The sequence below is a fragment of the Zalophus californianus genome, chromosome 7, assembly GCF_009762305.2.
Source record: "Zalophus californianus isolate mZalCal1 chromosome 7, mZalCal1.pri.v2, whole genome shotgun sequence".
Classification (NCBI taxonomy): Eukaryota; Metazoa; Chordata; class Mammalia; order Carnivora; family Otariidae; genus Zalophus; species Zalophus californianus.
Window position 1 is genome coordinate 118628088 of NC_045601.1, and position 22000 is coordinate 118650087.

The 22000-nt window shown below is 47.4% G+C and overlaps 1 protein-coding gene and 1 pseudogene across 2 annotated transcripts; both read right to left on the minus strand.

The window, feature by feature from the left end:
- Positions 1-570: 570 nt before the first annotated feature.
- Positions 571-1994, minus strand: LOC118357225 (annotated as a pseudogene).
- An 8243-nt stretch (positions 1995-10237) lies between these two features.
- LOC113926585 (class I histocompatibility antigen, Gogo-B*0201 alpha chain-like) lies at positions 10238-13789 on the minus strand. Of its 2 annotated transcripts, none has more exons than XM_035728706.1 (8): positions 13593-13789; positions 13037-13306; positions 12559-12834; positions 11675-11950; positions 11445-11555; positions 10978-11089; positions 10792-10839; positions 10238-10662 (listed from the first exon to the last, which is right to left on the minus strand). In XM_035728706.1, the coding sequence occupies exons 1-7, from the start codon at positions 13663-13665 to the stop codon at positions 10836-10838; spliced, it is 1122 nt and encodes a 373-aa protein (XP_035584599.1). In that variant the 5' UTR covers positions 13666-13789; the 3' UTR covers positions 10238-10662; positions 10792-10835. The 2 variants fall into 2 exon arrangements, with proteins under 2 accessions (XP_035584599.1, XP_035584600.1); XM_035728707.1 differs by having other exon boundaries at positions 10978-11010; positions 13593-13787.
- Between the last annotated feature and the right edge of the window lie 8211 nt (positions 13790-22000).

Genomic DNA, 22000 nt, shown 5'->3' on the forward strand with positions numbered 1-22000 from the left:
GCATCGGGCTCCCTGCCCAGCGGGAAGACTACTTCTCCCTCTCCAGCTCCCCCTGCTTGTGTTCCCTCTCTCGCTGTGAGAGAGAGCTCTGTCAAATAAATAAATAAAAGCTTAAAAAAAAAGTATGACAAAATTAATAATAGCACATCGTATATAATCTTCTGTAACCTGATTTTTAAAAAACACAGAAGTGAAAAGCTCGGTGAGTTGACCCGCGTGCAGCGATATAACAGTTCCTCTGTACTAAAAGCTGGACTTTTAAAAAACTAGTATTGTAATGCTTAATATAATGATTTTAATCAGCAGTGGCTTCACTTTCAACTGGACCCCTAATACGTTTTCAAATTCCTCTTTTTCCTGCAGGACCTTTAGGTTTGCATGCTGCTTTGCGTGTACTTCTTCATGAAGGAAGCCTGCTGTCAACTCATCCCCATTGTCTCTCGATCTTTCCTTCTTTTTTTTTTAAGATGTTATTTATTTGAGAGAGAGAAAGGGAGAGAGAGAGCGAGAGAGCATGCACAAGTGGAGGGGAGGGGCAGGGAGAGAGGGAGAAGCAGGCTCTCTGCCAAGCAGGGAGCCAGTTGTGGGGCTGGATCCCAGGACCCTGAGATCATGACCTGAGCTGAAGGCAGAGGCTTAACCGATTGAGCCACACAGACTCCCCTATCTCGATCTTTCTAATGACATATATTTGTAGTCGCCTTTTTACAATTTTTAGCAGAGGGCTCTTGCAGCTAGAATACAGCATCCACTATCCAGGCTTTGAATCAATAAAAACTATGTATCCAAATAGTCTCCTTCATGGGAATGTTTATACAGGAAGAAGTGGTAGCGTGCTGAATCCTTGGGAATTCTCTTTGGCAAATCTTTCAGTTCTGTATTTGTTGTGTTGGCTAAAATAATTTCATTTTTTATATCTATTTCCAGTTGTACATAGTTGAGCTGTTACTTCATTTTTCTGAAGCCTGAAAAGCTTCTCGAGAAATAGGAAATGCTACTCCTTGTAGTGTTGATCTTCGTGTCCACAGCCACGTCAGTTTGTACCTCATTAATATTAATCTGCCCTAATTCTTCCTCAGCTGCAGTCAGTGGGGCAGGAGAAGATTGTGCCTGCACGTGTTGTCTTATATCCATGTAATGACGCATCTTCCTTTACTGTTCCAAACACTTCGTCTTTAACATGACCACCTCTAGACTCCTTTTTCAGAGTAGCTCTCGTCGCCGCACACAACGTTTTCTTGACGATCACGAGAATGTTCTGGAGACCAGACAATGAGTATCCATTCATATCCCTGGCATTCTGAGAGTCTAACCTGAATACTATATAGCACGGTTGTTTGTCCTCCAGGAGGGGTGAAACAAAGGAATCATAGTCCTTCCCCCAGGATTCTGAAGGCTGACTACATGATCCAATCATGATTGTCTCATTTTCAATAGATATTTTTAGAAGTCGGTATTTTCCATTTCTCGCTCTTGCAAAGGTGCCTCTAACATCTTCACTTGCTTCGAGGTGGTTCCGATGTGATGTGGCGGTGGCCGCAGGCTCCCGGCTCCGGCGCTAAGTCTGCGCAGAGACATTTTGGCAGGAGTGGCCTGAGTGTCATCCGGATGCCAGGAGCAGCAGAGACAGCAGATCCGACCAAGGGTCAGGTGTCCTGCATCAGAGGGGTCAGTGACATCTGCACCCTCAGCTGAAAACTTCCCCAGTTTGTTGTTCCAGGAGACACTGCTTTGGGAAATATCCCTGGTGTTCTTTACTTGTCAGTAAAACCCTTCCTTTCCCTATTCTTCGGCTTGATGGAGTCTTTGGTCTTGAACCCACCCAGAGGCGAGCCCAGTTTTGAGTACCACAACTGCCAACCTGAGAACCTCACCTGGCATTTCCTTTTTTTAGAAAATATTTTATTTATTCATTTATTTGAGAGAGAGAGCACAAGCCAGGGGAGCGGCAGGCGGAGGGAGAGGGAGAAGCCGACTCCTCGCGGGGCAGGGAGCTGGATGCAGGCTCCACCCCAGGGCCCTGGGATCACGATCCTGGGATCATGACGTGAGCTGAAGGCAGACGCTTAACTGACTGAGCCACCCAGGCGTCCCCTCCAGCACAATGTGTAATAGAAGTGGTGAGAGTGGACATCCTTTTCGAGGTGTTGATCTCCGGAGGAAAACAACCAGTCTTTCACCATTAGGTAAGATGTTAGCTTAAGGGTTTTCATGAGTGCCTTTAATCAGATTGAGGAAATTCCCTCTGTTAGTAGCTGAGGTTTTATCATGAGAGGGTGTCCGATTTTGTCAAATGCTCCTTGTCCGTCTGTTAAGGTAAGCATGTGGCTTTGTTTTCTAGTATATTAATATGGTGTTTTACATTGATTGATATGGACATTTAACCTATCTTGCATTCTCGGAGTAAATTTCATTAGGCTTGTATTTAACTATATGTTGCTAGATTTGATTTGCTACGTTTTGCTGAAATATGTGTGTGTGTGTGTGTGTGTGTGTGTGTGTGTGTGTGTGTGTCTACATTCATAAGAGATATCGGTCTGTAGTTTTCTTGTCTTAGGATATCTTTGTCTGCTTCTGGTATCTGAATAATCCTAGCTTCGTAGAATGAGTTGGGTTCCTGCCTCTCCTTTTTGGAAGGGTTTGTAAAGATTTGTTATTAATTCTCTCAGCATTTGGTGTAAATCACAAGTGAAGCCGTTTGGAACTGGGCTTTTCTGTGGCATAGTTTTTGACAATTGACTCTCTCTTCTACCTTGATATAGGTATATTCAGATGGTCTATTTCTTATTCAGTCAACTTTAGTTGTTTGTGTCTTTCTATGTTTTTGTCTATTTTATCCAAGTAAGTTAATTTTTTGGCATAGAATTGTTCATCATCATCTCAAAATTCTCTTTATTTCTGTGTGGTCAGTCTTATATCTCCTCTTTCATTGCTGATTCCAGTAATTTGGGTCATCTCTCTCTCTCTCTCTCTCTCTCTTTTTTAGTGAGTCTAGTTGAAGATTTGTCAGTTTGGTTGATCTTTCAAAGGATCACATTTGATTTAGTTTCCTATATTGTTATTTTATTCACTTTTCTCTATTTCATTAATTTCTACTCTAATCTTTATTTTTTCCTTCCTTTTGCCTGGTTTTGGTTTAGTTTGCTCCTCTTTCTTCTTTGACTTAATATGGAAGTTTAGGTAATTGATTGGAGATGTTTCTTTTTCATATAGACACTTATACCTATATATTTCCCTCTCAGCACTGCTTTAGTAGGACCCTCTAGGTTTCGGTGAGCTCTGTAGTCATTTCTATTAATCTGAAAGTATTTTCTGATTTCTATTTTTATATCTTTGACCCTTTGATTATGTAGAAGTGTGTTGTTTAATTCTGCATAGCTGTGAGTTTCCCAAATCTATCCCAGTTATTGATTTCTGGTGTCATGCCACTGTGATAAGAGAACGTATTTGTATTATTTTTACCCCTTTAAATTCACTGAGTTGGTTTTTTTTTTTATGGCCTAGCATATGGCGTATCCTCAAGAAAGCTCTATGTGCATTTGAAATGAATGTATATTCTGTTCATGGCTGGACTGTTCTATAAATGTCAGAGTTACACTGTTGTTTTATAGTATGGTTCAAGTGTTCTTTATCTTTATTGATCTCTGCAGAGTTTTCTATCCATTATTGAAAGTGATATATTGAAGTTTAACTATTATTGTCATATTGTCTATTTCTCTCTCAGTTTCTGTCGGTTTGCTTACATGTATTTGGATGTTGAGTTATTAGGTGAATATATATTTAGAATTGTTTCATCTTTCTGATGACTTCACCATTTTATCAGTATAAAGTCATCCTGTTTATCTTACTAGCATTTTTAAAGTCCCTTTTGGCTGATGAGTGTATCCACTCCAGCTTTCTTATGGTTGTTTGCCTGAGATGCCTTTTTCCATCCCTTTGATTTTAATCTATTTGTAACTGAGATCAAGTGTGTCTACTGTAGACAGCATAGGTGGATCTTGTTTTGTGTTCATTCTAACAACCTGCACTTTGTTTGCCTTATTTAAGCCACTTACTTGTAATGTTAATAGTTACACTATTGGATTTATGGTGCCATTTTAACTTTTGCCTTTTGTTTTCCATGCCTCACTCATTTCTCTCTTTCTCTTTTTTACTTTTATGTTTTTGAAGATTTTATTTATTTATTTGACAGAGAGAGACACAGTGAGAGAGGGCACACAAGCAGGGGGAGTGGGAGAGGGAGAAGCAGGCCTCCTGCTGAGCAGGGAGCCCAATGCAGGGCTCGATCCCAGGACCCTGAGACCATGATCCGAGGCAAAGGCAGACGCCTAATGACTGGACCACCCAGGCACCCCTCTCTTTCTCTTTTTTAAAAGGTTTTATTTATTTAAGAGAGAAGGAGTGAGAGAGCGCAGATGTAGGGGAGCAGCAGAGGGAAAGGGGGAAAGAGAAGCAGGCTCCCTGCTGAACAGGGAGCCAGATGCTGAGCCCAATTCTAGGACCCTGGGATCATGACCTGAGCCTAAGGCAGGTGCTTAACCAGCTGAGCCACCCAGGTGCCCCTCAACTCATTCCTCCTTTACTGATACCTTCGTATTCGGTGAATAAACTGTAATATTTTCATTAATCATTAATCACTCTATTTTGTAGTTATTTTCTTAAGAGGTGCTTTTGCTTTTGCCATATTTTCTACATTTTAAATTTTGTGATTTTTTCTTTATATCATATCCATAATATATATTCTAATAATATGTTTATATATTTATATCATATTCTGGTCATGTTATATTGTATCTTATGATTCCAATATTGAAGTTTCATGAGCTTTTTACTACTCACTCTTTCTAAAGTTACATAATCCAGTCTTTCTTCCATTTGGACTTTACATTTCTTGCTATGAGTTGCTTTTTTTTTCTCTGTACAAGTATCTGTGGGTGTAAATTTTTTTTACATGTAGGTTAAATAGAGATTTCTCTAGAGAAATTAGTTTCTTTCTTAAATTTTTGGGTCATCACCAATCCAGGACAATTGTAAACTATACTAATGACATGAAATTATTTTGGCCCAATGGTAAAGCAAATATGGATGACAAATCACAGATGGCTTAGGCCGTGTCTGCAAATTTTTGAAATAGTTGTTTGCTCACTTTTTCCTGACTCCAAGGCAATGTTCCTAGAATGTTCGTTACTTGAAGATAGAACAGATTTGATTTGTGTCACCTTGTTCTGAGGATATGAATCTTTGTTACCCAGATTTTGAGGGAGGGATGTATCTCCTGCTCCTTACATGAAGAAACTCTGGGCATGATTTCCTCTCGAGGACTCATGAGCCTGAGAAGCCAAGCTAAGATTTTCTAGATTTGAAAAATGACCAAAGAATCAGAACTGTTCTCTCTGGTATGGCCCATATTTAAATTTTGGGCTAATTGATTATTCTCTTGATAGTTCTACTGCACTTTTGGATGATTTTATGGTTTTTTTTCTATCATTTAGTTGTTTTAGGAGAAGAGGCAGCCTTATTTAAACATTTTTTTCTTTAAATTCATTTAGCCAACATATAGTACATCATTAGTTTCATATGTAGACTTCAATAATTCATCAGTTGCATATAACACCCAGTGCTCATCACCTCACGTGCACAGGAGGCAGCCTTAAACCTTAGTCTACGGTGTTCCTGGAAATGGAATCCTCATTAATTATTTTCATTTCTGCTATTTCTTAGGCACCAGAGTAGGTGCTAGAGTATAAGTCACCTAAACCAACGATGATTTGTGTCTTCCGTGAGCCAGCACTGGTCTTTGAACTGTTAATCAGCCCTTAAAAAGATACATAGAGAAATTGAAAGAGTGTAAGCAAGAAAGCTCTACCTTCTCCTGTCTGAGACTGGACATCGCCAAGCAAACCTGAGCATGTATATCACGTCATTGGATCTGCTAAAACACTGTGATAATTAGCTGTTTGTGGACCAGAGATGAAGTAGAATAGTGTCTAAACTGGAATGGGTTTTCATACTTTTGTGGAGGCCACATAAAACCAAATAAAATTATGCACACTCTCCCCAGAAATATGTGCATGTAGGAAGAAACATGAAATGTCAGTGTGTATGTGTGGATCATCTGAAGTGATACAGATCTGGGTTTTAATCCCAGGAAGAGACCAAGGCCGGGAGAAGACAAGTTGAGCAATCACTTCACCCAACAATGCTACTCCACTTATGTGTGAGTAGGAACTGGAGTAAACGCTGGGCCCACAACAACCATCAAGGGAATAAGTTGAAAGATGCCCTTTATGAGTCACTCCATCCAAGGAGACTTGAGAGCCTACAGCGTCCAGATCAAGTTCTAGTCTCAAATCACGGCTCCAAATGCTGAAATCTGTCATTCTTTTCCATTCCTGGTCCCCAACGTCCATTCCCAGAACTCGTACCTCTCTGCCCACATGAAGGAATTCCACACTTAAAGAATCTTGTTGGGGACAGAGACCACCTCCATCCATACAGAGGAGAACGCACTTTGCCAGTCTTGCAGTTGGACGTGACATGAAGCGTCAACAGTCACGTGACCCCCTGTCAGACTGCGACTCAGGGCACGTGACAGACACGCTGGGACAGCGTCCACGCACTGGGCACAGGGGGTCCGAGCAGCGTCACCGCGGGGTCATGCAGCGGTCAGGGCTGCAGCGAGAGCAGTCCCAGCCTCAGGGCCCAGTGTCCTCCCTCAGGGGAGTCAGTGGTGTGGACAGTGCCATCGACGCCCAGTAGCAGGGGGCTGGCTGTATGTGGGCCTCCACCGAGGATCCAGTGTGGATTCTGCTCCCGGCTGGGTAGCCTCAGGCTGCTCAGTGGCTTTCTTTGAACTAAAACAAGGCCTCAGACACTCTCTCGCGTCCCTAAGTCTCTCTGTAACTGTACGTACGTATCCCAAGGAGTCAGAAACCCACGGAGGGAAGAGATTCCTAGAGCAAGATTTCAGACATTTTTTACCAGCTTTGTGGAGATATGACTGACATTCACCATTGCGTGAGTTTAGGGGTACAACCAGCTGACATACTTTCCTGTACTGATAACGATTACAACCATAGCATGGCTAACATGTGCATCATGTCACATAGTTACCATTTCCTTTTGTGTGGTGCAGACATTTCTGATCCACGCTCTCAGTAATGCGGAGATTTCATATTGAGCTAAAAACTACTTACTCAGTCTGCCACCTGGCTGTGCCCCACAAGAGAGAGAATACGTTTCCCTCAGTATGTCTTACATTTCTTTCCTACAAAAAAAAATTTAAAGATTTTATTTATTTATTTATTTGAGAGAGAGAGGGAAAGTGTGTGCATGACAAAGAGGAGAGGGGTAGAGGGAGAGGGAGAACATTTCAAGCCGACTGTGCACTGGGTGCAGAGCCTGACGTGGGCTACTTCTCATGACCTGAGCTGAAACAAAGTGTCAGATGTTACTCAGGTGCCTCCGCAAAACCATTTAAATGTGTCTGTAAAACCCCTTCCCATGATGAGGGCTCTCATCAATGACTTCAGTGCTTCTATATCTGGGGGAGCCTCAGGATTGCTGGTGGATTCGTTAGAAAATACTCAGGCCTCTCCCCAGACCTCACATTTTAGAATGTTGGGCGTGGGCGCAGGAATCACTTATTTAATAAGCCCTACAGGAGAGGCTGATGCACGGCCATGTGGGGATCCTGCTTCATGTGCTTGCTCCTCGGTGTGGGATCTGAAGACCAGCAGCAGCAGCACCAACCTTGTTATCAACCCAGAATCTCATGCTCTACTCCAGACTGTCAGTTCCTGTGCACACTCAAGGGTGGGCCTCCCTGGTCTATGTGCCTTCTAGACGCAGAACCGGACTGTGCAGTCCACTCTGGGTGTGCACTCTGATCAGCCTGCTTAGCCCTGAGGAGTGCAGGGTTTGGTCCTGTTCCTTTCTCTTCTATGGCCCTCACCCCCTTAGGGACCTCATCTCTGCTGAAGCTTTAAACATCATTTAGTGGCATCACCCCACAAATCTATCTCTCTGACCTAGGTATTTCTCCTACCCTGCACTCTGGATCCAACTGCCAACTTCACTTGGGTTTCTAATAGACATCCCAGATTCCACATTCCTAAACTGGATGCATGTGATGCTGCTTCCCCAAATATCCTACTTCCAGAGTCTTCCCCGTTTCCAAGAAAGCATCCCACATTCCTACCTGCAATCTGAAACGCCGGATGCCCTCCTTGATTCCTCCTTCTCACCACCCAGAATGAATCCATTAGGAAATGCTGCAAAGTCCATCTGTGAATATCTCCAGCATTCAATCACTTCTCAGTATCTTCCCTCCTCACACCCCATACGTACGGCCCACTTCCCCCTCCTGGGACACAGTACTAGTTTCCTACAGGTGCCCTAATGGTCGCTCGCCCTGCACCCCCGATTCTGCAGAGCAGCAAATAGATGCTGCTCAAGAAGATCAATCCCATCGATCTGTTCATTCCTGTAAGTCCACGCCTCACTCAGAGAAAACTCAAAACCCTTCTAATAACCTCAGGCCTCCGTGATGATGCTGACATCCGACCTCATGTCACCTGCTCTCTGCTCCAGCCCCGGTGGCCTCCTTGCCCTTCTGTGAACACAGGACGCGCTCCTGCCCTAGTGCGTGTGCACTGAGGGTTCCCTGCCTGAAAAGAAACTCCCCACAGACCTCCTCTTATGCAATTCCTTCATGACCTTCAAACCTCTCAGAGGTCCCTTCTCACTGAGAATCGCTGATCCCTGGAGTAATGGAGCCATGGTCCCCGTCCCAGCACGGTGCTCTGGGTCACCTTCCTCAAAGCTCCTACCAACTTCCATGTAAACACTTCCCTTCTTACTGCGCTTACACAATACACAGTTCACCTCTGACTGACACTGGTTTTGCTCGGGGCATGTGCACCTGCATGCGGACTTTTCTACAGTAAGTACTGGCCACGCACTTTCTCTTCCTTATGATTTCTACTATTTTCTCTACCTTCATTCGTTGTAAGAACACAGTATATAGTACCTGTAACATGCAAATGTGTGAAGCGACAGTTCATGTTATCAGTAAGGCTTCCAGTCACCAGGAGGCTATAAGTTCTTATGTTTTGAGGAATCAAAAGCTGTACTTGGATTTCTGACGGCACGAGGGGGTCACTGCCCTAATCCCCGCATTGCCCGAGGGTCAAGTGCCGTGTGCCCCTTACACTAGAACTAGTCTCCACAAGAGCAGCACGTTTTCCCTCTTCTTAGTCTCACTGAGCTGTCCCAGAAGTAAACATAGCGTGTCCTGTATGTGCACGCGACAATTATCAGGTGAATGAATGAGCAGCTAGAGGACCTCCCTCTTCTAGATGCGCCTCAGGCTCAGCTGATCCGTCGCAGCTCCTGCCCCCCGTGCGACCACATCGCCATCCGGGCTGCCTCTAGCTGCTCACAGGGCTGCCCTCCCCTCCCTCTCTCTGCTCAGTCCCTCCCCTCCCCCACACCATGTCTCCTGCACGCACAGCACACAGAGTCCTCTCTTCAGAAACACCGTACTTAGGCTTTTGGGGGCCTTTTCTCCAACCACACAGAAATCTAGTTAGACTCTGCTTTATAAATCCAAGAACTTGGATCGGAGCCGGCACCAGGATCAATGAACTAAGGGTGGGGAGAGAGGACAGAGCAGCAGGGAAGACAAAAACTAACTGAAGCTTAATAAGGATGAGAAACTCTGATTCCTCCTCTCTCCACCCCCAGAATCTAAGGAATTATCTAGAAAGCAGCTCTAGAGGGAGGGGAAGATGGATGAACCAGAAAGTTCATCCCTCCATACCACAGAACTCGTGTGTGACTCGTGGGGTCACCCAGGGCAGAATGGATAAGAACTCGTGCACAAGAGCAAGAACAGGCCTGATGCTCCAGAAAAACATTGAAAAAACCACCCCAAAATGGGGGCTATGGCATGACCCAGGCCTGTGCTTAGCCTGACCCAGTCACAGTAAGCTCTTGCTGCACAAGGTCCTGGTGACAGGTGATGTGCAATTCCCTGTGATCACTGGTCCTGGGGAGACGCGGTTCCACAGAAGAGGCAAGGACACCGAGCAGAGAGATGACCCAGCTGAGGGGTGAGCACGGCACAGCCGTGATGCACTGAGCACCAACTGGGCACAGGCCCTGTCCCCACTCGGCTCCTCACAGCCTTCTCCTGCCCCCACCTGTAATACACTCAGCACAGTAACACAGGGGATCTGGAAGGTTCTCAGGGCTTCATTTATTTGCTGTCTCAACATTACAAATTTCCTCTTTTATTACCTCATCAGCCCCACATGTCAAGAATTAGGAAAGAAAACTTATATCTGGATTCTAATTTTCGTAGGGAAATAAGTCATTAGTACTCAGCCCAACGTGAAATAAAGTCAGGGATGGAGATGGTCCAGCCCCGCCTCTGCTGGAACAGGAAAGCACATCAGAGAAGAGAATGCAAATCAGCATAGGCAGGGGTCGTGGTTGTTAGGCGGGCAAATCTCCTCATGTCCCCACATTATGCTCATAAGAACACAGACACATCTGACACCTTTTGCGGAAAGAGAAGTCGGGGGTTGTTGATGTCACCAAGTGGGGGTGTGAACACATCTTGCATCACTCAGTCCCCGCAAGGCCGCTGGTCTCACACTGTGAAAAAAAATCATGCACCCATTCAGGTCAGTCACGTAAGTGCGGACATTCTGGACAGCACCCCCCACCGTGCTCACACTGTCCCTAGTGCCTAACCCTCCCGCACTCGGGGTCTCCAGGTCTCACCTTGAGGAGCCGTGAGAGACACATCAGAGCCCTGGGCACTGTCATCACTGGGGGAGAACAAACAGGCCCGCGGTCAGAGCCCACCGGAGAGGGAGACTAAAGGAGGAGCTACGGGGTGGGCGGGCTCCCCGTCGGGCTCTGTGTACACTATCTCAGGGTCTCAGGGATCACTCCCTCCACACTTACCTGCAGCATGAGAGTAGCCTGGTCCTTTCCCTCCTGTGGGAAGAAAACATCATGTCAGAGGCCAGAACAGGGCTGGGCCATGAGATCCTAGAGGAAGCTCCTAGTCCTGGTCCTAAATGAAAGTTTGCAGAGTTGTGACTGAAGACCCAGGACACGATCAAGAAACATGAGATAGAGGGGTGGGGTCACTGGACCACCTGACTGGCTGGAGGTCTGACCTCAGCAGGGCCCTTTCTCTGTCCTGTGACTGCTGGGAATCAGGTCCCCATCACCAGAGTTACCCAGATGACAATCTGTCCTTCATTTTCACAAGTGTTTGCTACAGAGTGAGCGTTAGTGGTCAGCTCCAGCGTGGGCAAGTCCATGTGTGTGGATGGGACTTCCCAGTAACAAGGCAGGACAGTCTCCTGTGTAGGAAACCCCCCAGAGGGACAAGAAAACTCAGATCCCCCCACTCCATTCCCTACCTGAGCGCTTCTTCTTCCAGATCACAGCTCCAATCAGGGCCACAGTGACCGCAAGGAGAACCACACCAGCAATGATCCAGGTGATAGGGATGGTGGGCTGAGGCGGCGGCTCTGGAAAGGGAAGGGAAGGTGAGGGGCCCGGAACACTGCAGGAGTCCTGACCCTGCTGAAATTCTCCAGAAGGCCTTCTGCTTTCCCTGAGTAGAGGCTGTACCCCAAACCCTCCTTACGCCATCTCAAGGTGAGGGGCTCGGACAGCCCCTCATGCTGCACGTGGCACGTGTATCTCTGCTCCCGTCCAGAAGGCACCACCACGGCCGCCCACTTCTGGAAGGTCCCATCTCCTGCAGGCCGGGTCTCCACAAGCTCTGTGTCCTGGGTCAGGTCCTCCCCATCCCGCTGCCAGGTCAGAGTGATCTCCGCAGGGTAGAAGCCCAGGGCCCAACACCTCAGGGTGACTCTTTGGTCAGAGATGGGGTGGTGCGTCATGTATGTTTTGGGGGGTTCTGAGGAAAAAGAACAGAAAATCCACACTTGGGTTTACCTTTATGGGCACTGAAACGGCATTCCTGTGACCATCCTGAGGTGGGCCCAGCAATTGGTTTGGATGGAAGAAGCACAACGCCCAGTTACCAACCTAGCCTTTGGGATCTCCTAACCCTGGAAAGTTCTAGATTCAGGGTGAGAGTCCAGGGTAGGAGGCGGCAGGTCTAAGTGAGTGAGCACACTAAGGGTCCTGACTGTGGTGGAGGGTGAATCAGTCAGAAAACCCGGGGTCAGACCTACAAAGATGTTGTCATTGGAGAACAAGGCCTTGAGAGGGAAAGTCATGGTTCCCAAGGTGGCTGCCAGGGTTAAAGGGAACCGCTGATGGGTTATTTCAGGGATGGTCTCCACCTGCCTCCGGGGAGAGACTGGGTTCCTCCACTGCCCTTTAGCGAGAAGCGGCCCTCTGGGTGAGGCCCTCTCTAGTAGGGACATGAACACGCGGGCGGATCTCCGTCTCCCCACCCGTGGGAGGGCCGCTGTTCTGACACTGAGTCCATTCTCCCTTCCTGGTGGGAAGCCAGCCCCAGTGGAGGGGAGATCGGGGAGGCCCCGCGGCCCCTGGTACCTGCGCGCTGCAGCGTCTCCTTCCCGTTCTCCAGGTGCCTGCCGAGCCACTCCACGCAGGTGCCCTCCAGGTAGTTCCTGTCCTGCTCCGCCACACCGGTCGCCTCCCACTTGCGGCGGGTGATCTGCGCCGCCGTGTCCGCCGCGGTCCAGGAGCGCAGGTCCTCGTTCAGGGCGATGTAATCCGCGCCGTCGTAGGCGACCTGACTGTACCCGCGGAGGAGCTTCCCGTCGGGGCCCACGTCACAGCCGCACATCCACTGGTAGGTGTGAGAGCCTGGCCCCGCCCGACAGGCAGGGGATTAAGTCCAAACAGAAAGTAAAACCGCCTGAAAGTTCCCGCGGGTTCGTCGGGGTCAGGGGTCGGGGCTGGGGGTTCCTCAAACTCGGGGTGGTGTTCGGACCCGGACACTCGGGGCGACCCCGGCCCGTCCGTGGGGATGGGGATCGTGAGCGGGACCCGGGCCCGCGTCGCTCACCGGCCTCGCTCTGGTTGTAGTAGCCCCGCAGGTTGTTCAGGCTCACTCGGTATATCTGTGCATGGCTCTTAGCAATCCTGGTGTTTCGGTCCCAGTACTCCGGCCCCTCCCGCTCCACCCACGGCGCCCGCGGCTCGTACCTCAGACTGACAGAGTCGCTGTCGAACCGCACGAACTGCGTGTCGTCCACGTAGCCGACGATGATGAAGCGGGGCTCCCCGCGGCCGGGCCGGGACACGGCGGTGTGGAAATACCTCATGGAGTGGGAGCCTGCGGGCGCGGAGGGGCTGAGACCCCGCGCGACCCTCCTCGCGGCGCGGGGGCCGGGGCCCAGGGAGAGGCGGCCGGGAGGGCAGGGGGAGGGGCACCGAGGGCGGGGGAGCAGGGCGGAGGCGGGGAGGGGCGGGGGAGCACAGGCCGTGGCGGGGCCGGGGGCGGCTGGGGGGCTGGGGCGGCGGCGGCGGAGAGGCGCCTTCCCCGGGGGTCCCGCGTCCCCACCCCGCGGTCCCCTCGCTCCCGCCCCGCAGAGGCCCTTTCCTCCCGCCGCCGCACTCACCCGCCCAGGTCTCGGTCACGGCCAGGGCCCCCGACAGCAGCAGGACGAGGGTTCGGGGCATCACGACCTGCATGTTCGCGGTCTGGGGACACTGTGAGTCGCAGCTGGGCTCCGGGTGCGGAGACTTTATAAGCCGGAACCGCGGTGCCGCTGATTGGCTTTTCCAGAAACCCGACACCCAATGGGAATGCGAACCGGCGCCTTGTCAGGAGTCCCCAGGCAGGAGGACCTGACACAGGTTGTGAGACGGGGAAGTGAAACCGGGGAGATGGGGACTCCCCGGCCCTGGCCTTCCCCACCTCCCACCGCCCTGGGGCCTGAGACCCTGAGAGGCAGGCCCAGGGACCTGGGACTTTGCCCCGACCCCTCACCTACTGCACGACGCGCTCTTTGTCACACTGTCTCCCCGAGTCGTGGCCCAGGAGCTGTGTGAGTCAGTGATTCTCAAACATCGTGTTCTCAGGATGTCTATACAGTCTCACAGATTACTGAGGATCCCAAGGATATTTTGGGTCTGTGGGTTTATATCTCTCGGTATTTACCAGAGTAGGAATAAAACAGGTTTAAAAATTCATTAATTCATTTAGAATCATATTAATAGCCCATGGCATGAAAACAGAAATATTGTTTTTATGAAAAATAACTATTTCTTAAATAAACAGCATAGTGAGAAGAGTGATGTCGTTGCATTTCACATTTTTGCAAGTCTCTTTCTTGTCTGTCCCCTTAGAAGACCCCTGGATGTTCAGATTTGCTTCTGCATTTATTGTGTTGTTGTCGTTGATGTGTATGAAAAAATTTACAACCTTGCACAAATACTGGAGAATAGTACGTTTCATAACCTTCTCAAAGAATTATAGATATTTATCTTAGGTACTATTTGAAAACTACACAAGTTGTACTTTCTCTGAGGTTATTGGCAAAGGGGAACCTGAAACAGTAACATTGACTCTGTCCTTCTCTGTTACATTAAAATCCACAGGCCCAGCTTGCACACTGAATGGATCTTGTACTAATGCAGGACTTTTATATTTAAGTAATGTGTTGTTTCACTACGTTCTTTAGGGGTTCCCTATATAATCCCTGGAATTGAATTATCAAAAAGTCATATTTGTTTTAATATTACCACAGATCGCAACAGAAAAGTTTGTCAGGAATGAGAAGCTGTCAAGTTTCTCGGTGGATCACAAGTTTTCCAAAATTCTGATTTTCTCTTGAGAGTTTACATTTGATCAAGGCAACACGTACTCTCAGCTGTCATATGTGAGTTGATGTTCATGAAAGGGTAGGTTCCTGTTCCTTTTCCAGAAACTGTCTGCCAAATCACTTAGTCTAAATATTCCAAGTTTCTGTGTCATTCATGTCTTCAGGAAAAAGGGATTCTGTGGGGCGCCTGGGTGACTCACTTGGTTAAGTGGCTGCCTTCGGCTCAGGTCATGATCCCAGGGTTCTGGGATCGAGCCCCACATTGGGCTCCCGTCTGAGCCGGAAGCCGGCTTCTCCCTCTCCCTCTGCCTGCCACTTGCCTACCTGTGTTCTCCATCTCTCTGTCAATTAAAATATAAAATCTTTAAAAAAATGGATTCTGTAAAAAAAAGAAAAAAGAGGCCAGTTAATTTCACACAAATTATTTTCCTTGGGGCTTATGCAAGTAGTGCAAGTGTGGGACAACCCATGTCATCATATATGATATGTTTAAACGTGGATTTGAGAATAATTAATAAAGATAATTTTTAATGCTTTGATCGGGATGTTTTAATGTAATATTAGCTTATTTTTATTTTTGTTTTCTGTTGAGGCATTTTATTTGCATGCATATATTACATGCTTAGAAAAAGACTCCCAGAAAAAAAAAAAAAAAGAAAAAGAAAAAGACTCTCAGGATTTTCCCTCCTGTGTGTTTTCATCTTGCTTCTCCATGGTCCACGAGGCCAGCTGAGGTTGTCAGGACAATGAAACCAAACTAGAGGGATGGGAGCAGATTCTTCCACCATTTTTCTAGATCTTTCAGTTGTATATCAAACCTGGGGCTGCTCACTTCACACATGTTTAACCTGCCCTGGGGTTCCCAACAATGCTCCTAGCTCTGTGATCAGCAGTGATTTCAAATTCCCCAATGTAACCCAGCTTCGTCCTCACAGTTAGACACGGGACGATGACTTTGGAGCATGGCTAATAGGACCTGCCTTTCGCTTCTCTCTCAGGCATTGTTACTGCTCTTGAGAGCATCCGCCAAGATATTCATGTGACCATATGGCGGCATGGAAAGATGGCGGAAAGACTGTTTCTGGTTTTTTATGGGAGTGAGTAGTGGTGAAGAATGACAACTATTGCAGTTTGCACCCATCACCTCCGTTCTTGCTAAGTTTTACCTCAGTGTGAACGTCAACATGGCGAAAAGGCAAATAATGTCTAAGTAATGTTAGGAAAATAGATTTAACCTCATGGACTCTGTGAAAGGGCCTCAGTGACGTCAGGTGTTCCCCAGGCCACACTTTGAGAACGGCTGTTCTGATAACCCTGGGAGAGTCTCCGGCTGGTCCTGCCCTGGCCTCTCCTCACTCAGCAGAATCCCTTTCCCTGAGCTGCACTTCCTGCCTCTGAAAACTCAGCTCTGACTTTAGCCCCCGAGTGCAGCTAGAAGAGAACCCACCTCCTGGAAATGTGATGGCGGACAGGGTGCCCCGTCTGGGAAGGGAGGTGGGGGGACAGGGGTTTCCCTTTTGTAATTGAGAACAGTTTGCACCTGAAGGCACCAGACCCACGCATATGCGACTTTGATTTTGTGACCCACCAGCTTCGTATGTCTTCACATCCCAGATGGAATCTGATGTCGTCTGTAAGAGAAATCATGTTGGTCTTTTCACTTTCCGTGTGTCTGATGCATCTCACTCGCGGCTCGCAAAGCACGCAGAGCAGTACCGCGGAATACGACATTCTGTGCGGAAGGAATTGTTCTATATATCTGTGCTGTCCGGTATGGTGGCCACGAGATGCATGTGGTCCTAGAGATTCAGGTGGCACTTGAAATGAGGCTGGTGTGCTGAGCCGTTGCATTTTGAATTGTTTTATTTATTTTTTTTAAGATTTTATTTATTTATTTGACAGAGAGAGAGAGACAGCGAGAGAGGGAACACAAGCAGGGGGAGTGGGAGAGGGAGAAGCAAGCTTCCCACGGAGCAGGGAGCTCAATGCGGGGCTAGATCCCAGGACCCTGGGATCATGAACTGAGCCGAAGCCTGACGCTTAACGACTGAGCCACCCAGGCGTCCCTGAATTGTTTTAAATGGATATGAACTTAAGCACCCATAGGTGGCTCGTAGCTATTATTCAGACAGTATATATCTACAATGTTGTTGGTTTTCTAGATCCTCCTCAAAGAAGATACTGTATGACTCGTAGGTATATGTATATTAAATTTACCTTCAGATGGAAGTCATGGATTTGTCTATGTCGGTCTGAGACATATCCTTAAAAAACAGCATGAAAGTTTAATTATCATGCATTGTAACTGCTGAAGTGTACCGACATTGGCCAAAATATGATGTATCACATCTAGGTCATAAGTGTTCAAAACTGCCCATCCCTGGAGCTCATTGTTATCTCTATTACTTTGGATGTCTTGGTCTTGTTTGCATTCACCTGGTAAACAGAAGCAGCCTCATAAGTCTTCACCGAGCCCAGGTGAGAAGATATATTGAATACAGCATGTACCTTGTAGGCTCTGTACATACTTGTAAACGTCATAAATCAGAATGTACATATTGATTCCACCACCTTATTATCTTTTACCTCTTCGTCCTCTCCATACATTTGCCCAAATTCAGACAATTCTCTGTGTTTCGTGTCACCCTTGAAACCCTCTGCTCTTCATTTCTACTCCGGGGAAAATATACGTGAAATGTTTACAATTGTCGGATGAAGAATTCTCTAAGCATGGCCTAATGATGAAAAGCCATAAAGAAAAACATGAAATATCTGCATGTCAACCACACTCACAAAGATAGAAACACATATCCGTGATCAAACTAAAAGACACAAAAAAATTTTTTTCACACAGAAGGGTGAGATGCTTCAATGTTCTTCAGCCAAGACCATGAGGAGCACCTGTGGGCATTCAAGTTGGATCTATTACTTGTTGCAGTGAGAGAGAAGACACCCCTTTGGGGGCCATGGGGCATCCTAATATGAAGGTGTTGGAACCTATAAGGACATGGCCTTTGGATGAGTGTTTTGGAGAGGATCTGTGGAAGCTGGGGCCCACTCCCGACGGCGTGTTGTCAGGACGTGTGGGCGATTCCATGGTTGAGCATCTCAGTGAATCCCCTCTCTAGGCAGGCCAGACCAGAGCGAGGATAGAGCAGTCATGGTAAAGGAGCCCCGATTGCTCACACTGGCTGACACAGGGAGATGTGTATTATTCTGTGGGTTGTGCAGTGCCTTGTTTTTGTCTGTAATGACACAGAGTGATGTCATGGTTTCAGAGTGTCCTTGTCGGATGCTGATGTTCTGTGAGGTGACTGGCTTATGTCCCACAGGAGAAGAATATGGCCAAGGGCTGGACATTAGCCAGCTTCTGACCACACTGAGCCCAGCTGTCAGTGTCAGACCAGCTCCCAATATCGGGACTGATGTTTCTTCCTTGTTAAAGTCCACATATTAAGATAGCCGCAACCCATTCAAAATACAATCAGAGAATTGGTGTTTCCATCTTCTTCGGGTAAATACCCAAGAGTGGAACTGTTGGTTTATATGGCTAATCATTACGTTGTACACCTGAAAGGAATGGAACATTGTATGTCAAATGCACTCAAATATTAAAAAAAGAAAAAGAAAGAAACAAGAATTGGAAATCTTAAAAAACAATTTTGGAAGGAGGAAGTGAAATGTCAAACAATTTCGTAAAAAAATAAAAAAACAAAATGTATTTGTAATAAGTAAATAAATATGAGAATGTGGAATAAGTAACAGGAATAAAACTTAGAATTGATGAACTTGGCAAAGATGAAAGTAAGGCAAGAGAGTGTCCATCAGAGGGTCGTGAAAACACTGTCATAAAGGTTGATGGGAGTGAACACTGGGATACAATTTTTAATGGGTGCTTTAGAAAAATGTCTCCACGGGGCACCTGAGTGTCTCAGTCGTTAAGCTTCTGCCTTCGGCTCAGGTCATGATCCCAGGGTCCTAGGATCGAGCCCCGCATCGGGTTCCCTGCTCAGCGGAGAGCCTGCTTCTCCCTCTCCCACTCCCTCTGCTTGTGGTCCCTCTCTAGCTGTCTCTATCTGTGTCAAATAAATAAATAAAATATTTAAAAAAAAAAGAAAAATGTCTCCACAAATGAATTGTGCTTATATTGTGACACAGACATTTTCTTTGAAGAGTTTATCCTCAGTAGATAATCACACATGTTCTCAAGGATGTTTCTTGAATTGTGCTTTATAAAAACAAAGAACAGGGGCGCCTGGGTGGCTCAGTTGGTTAAGCGCCTTCCTTCGGCTCAGGTCATGATCCCAGGGTCCTGGGATCGAGCCAGCATGGGCTCTGTGCTCAGCAGGGAGCCTGCTTTTCCCTCTCCCTCTGTCTGCCTGCCTGCCTGCCTGTCTGCCTATTTGTGATCTCTCTCTCTCTTAAAAATAAATAAAATCTTAAAAAAAATAAAAAATAAAAACAAAGAACAGAAATTCCGTGAGGACTATAATCAATATGACGATGGTAACTATAAATAGTGGAACACTTAACATGTGTCAGGGATTATCACCATGTGATTTACACAGAGAGTCACAGTTAATCATGAAAGCAAACCCGGGAGGCACCCCATAGGGGATCCCTTTGTACAGACAGGGAAAGGGAGACTTGGAGAGGAGAAGGGGGTGGTGGAGCCAGGGTTCAACCCAGAAGGTTTGTTCTCAGCGGCCTGGTTGACTTGTCGTTCATTGTTCCCTGTCCATTAGGGGGTGGGTATGATGTGCACTCCATGCAAGTGAATTGTTGCAATGTTCCAGAATGTTCTGCAATGGGAGGCTGTGAGGCTCAGAGCCTAGGAGGACATTAAGGGGCAATGTGACTCACCTGCTCAAATCACACTAAAGTCCATCATCCAGTGGCCATCTGGAGGCCTCCAGGATCAGCTGGACTCCGGAGCTACAACACGGAGCAAGGGTGACACCCTGGTAATGAGACACTGGTAGTGTCATATGAGAGATGGGCATGGAGCAGAAATGACAGAGGGAAACGTAAGTCGCTCCTGAGATGAGTGCTGCGTGGAAAAAGGTCATGATATCACGAAAGCAGAAACCAGGAGAGACAGCAGGTCCCCTACCGCTAGGATCAGTCATACCTACAGGATGCAACACCCATATGGATATGAAACAAAAACACAACTACACACAGTGCTGTGCAATCACAGACAGGAAAGAGCTCTGGGAAATGAACAATATGACCATAGAAATGAATAATTGAGTGGACACACTGGATGATTAAAGTTGTCCCTCCCTGAAGTGGTACAATCGGGAGGGTGATGGCAACAGGAGAGAAGACCTATTTGTTTCTCAGTCAAGTGATTCCAACAAGTTAATAATGATTGTTTTAAAAAGAATGTCGAGTAGGAAATGATGAAAACAATTTCAAGAATATTTCTCTGAGTTCACAGGGACAAACACACATATTGAAAGACCCACCCAAATTCTGACCTAGAGCAGATGAGAGGAGACCCACACCAGGACACATCACAATGAAATGTCCGAAGGAGAGCAGAAGGGCAGACACCCTGAAAACTCCAAGAGGCAACAACACAGGACTGGGGACCGGAAGACATGAGGCGAGGCCCCCAAATCCCGAGGACAACTCTGTCCAGCACGGAGTCTCTGTCTCGTCACCGTGTGACTCAGGGCGAGGGCAGCCTGAGGGCTCCTCAGATGTGAGAGTTTCTGTTCTACTTTCCATGTTTCCTTCCCCAGGACACCAGTAGACAAAGTGGGAAAATGATGGAGAAAACCGACCAGGGGGAGCTCATGGGATCCCAGCCACAGGGAGCCAGCAGGAGAGAGGCCAAGGGCCCCCAGGAGGAGCTGCAGGGGGTCGAGCGTCAGCCCTGCCCCAGGGGTGCAGGCATCCCATCCCTATGGACCAAGACGGAGGGCTGCAGGTCAGGCGGCTGCACGGGCAAGAAGAAGGGAGAAGAGGGATGGGCTTGAATGTGCTCATGAAGACTTACCCAGGGGGAGCGGGCAAGGATTAAACTGAGCTCAACAGAAACTAAGAAATGAAGGGAAAAATAGTTATTTACTCCGGGGAAAATAAAAAGTTGATTCAGGGGGGGCACATAATCATAGTCTGCTGAATGCTCAGTTGTGACTAGCATTTCACGGTCATAATAATGCAAACGCTGCACATTGAGCTTGTCAAAATTATCAAATAATTATAAGGGGAAGATGGGAGTGTGTGAAAGAAGAGCCAGTTCATTCAAGTTGATGCGTAAACCTGAAGACCAGAGAACGGGTGTGAGAAGCAGGCTACTTAGAGACACAGAAGCAATAATCAGGGAATCAGCTAGAAGAACGAATGCAGGTGGTCTCAGAGATTTAGGAAATGAGGGAATGGAAGCTTGGGGACATCTGTCTTGATATCAAGTACTGTGGAAGGATTTGACTTGTGCAACTCTGTGCCTCTATCCATTGGCTGCAAGGACGACATGGTGGGTGACATGGGTCAGGAAGAGTTCTGCACGGAGGCCACAGAGATGGGGCAGGAGTTGGAGGAGTCCTGGGAGCAAGCACTGGGTTTTTTAGGATGATTTTGTTTGGGTTTATTTAGTTTTGCTTCATGTTGTTGAACGGGAGTCATGGCAGCATGTTTGTAGGAGGGATGGCTGAGCCAGGAGACAGGGGGAAGTGCAGGCTGCAGGTGAGTGAGGGGCCATGTGTGCCCAGTGGAGGGGCAGCCTGAGACAGGAGGGCTCTCCCCCAACACCGCTTAGAAGCTGAGGACACAGGTGCAGACCTGGGGTGGGGCATGGGGGGTGCACAGTTCTCCCCTGAGTCCTTCTTTTCTGAGTGAGGAACACATGAGCTCATCACCTCAGAGAGGGGAGCAGGGAAGGAGTGCAGGAGGCTGAGCAGGGAGGGGGAAGTGAGAGGCAGGCCTCTCAGGAGGGGGACAGGGAGCTGACTGGGGAAATGGCATCTGGAGAGAGCAGGGCTGGAGCCCCTGGGTCTTTGCTCATCACCTTAGAGAGAGAGACTTCCAGCAGCAGGAGGGTATAGAAGAGACTAGAAGCAAATGCAACAAAACAGCTCAGGGGTGAGGATTACATCCTTTTTACTTTGTCATGTATCACTTTTCCCATTTTATAATTTTTCTTCAGTGAATAGACATGACATCATATATATTGTTCATCTCACGTACACATC

What these genes read in the sequence shown, in the direction of transcription:
- LOC113926585 (XM_035728706.1), bottom strand. Translation starts at nt 13,665, where the DNA reads ATGCAGGTCGTGATGCCCCGAACCCTCGTCCTGCTGCTGTCGGGGGCC. An exon ending in CTACAACCAGAGCGAGGCCG is followed by an intron (nt 12,835 to 13,036) that starts GTGAGCGACGCG and finishes GGGCGGGGCCAG; the next exon opens with GCTCTCACACCTACCAGTGG. An exon ending in GCCCCTCACCTTGAGATGGC is followed by an intron (nt 11,556 to 11,674) that starts GTAAGGAGGGTT and finishes TTCCCTTTCCAG; the next exon opens with AGCCGCCGCCTCAGCCCACC.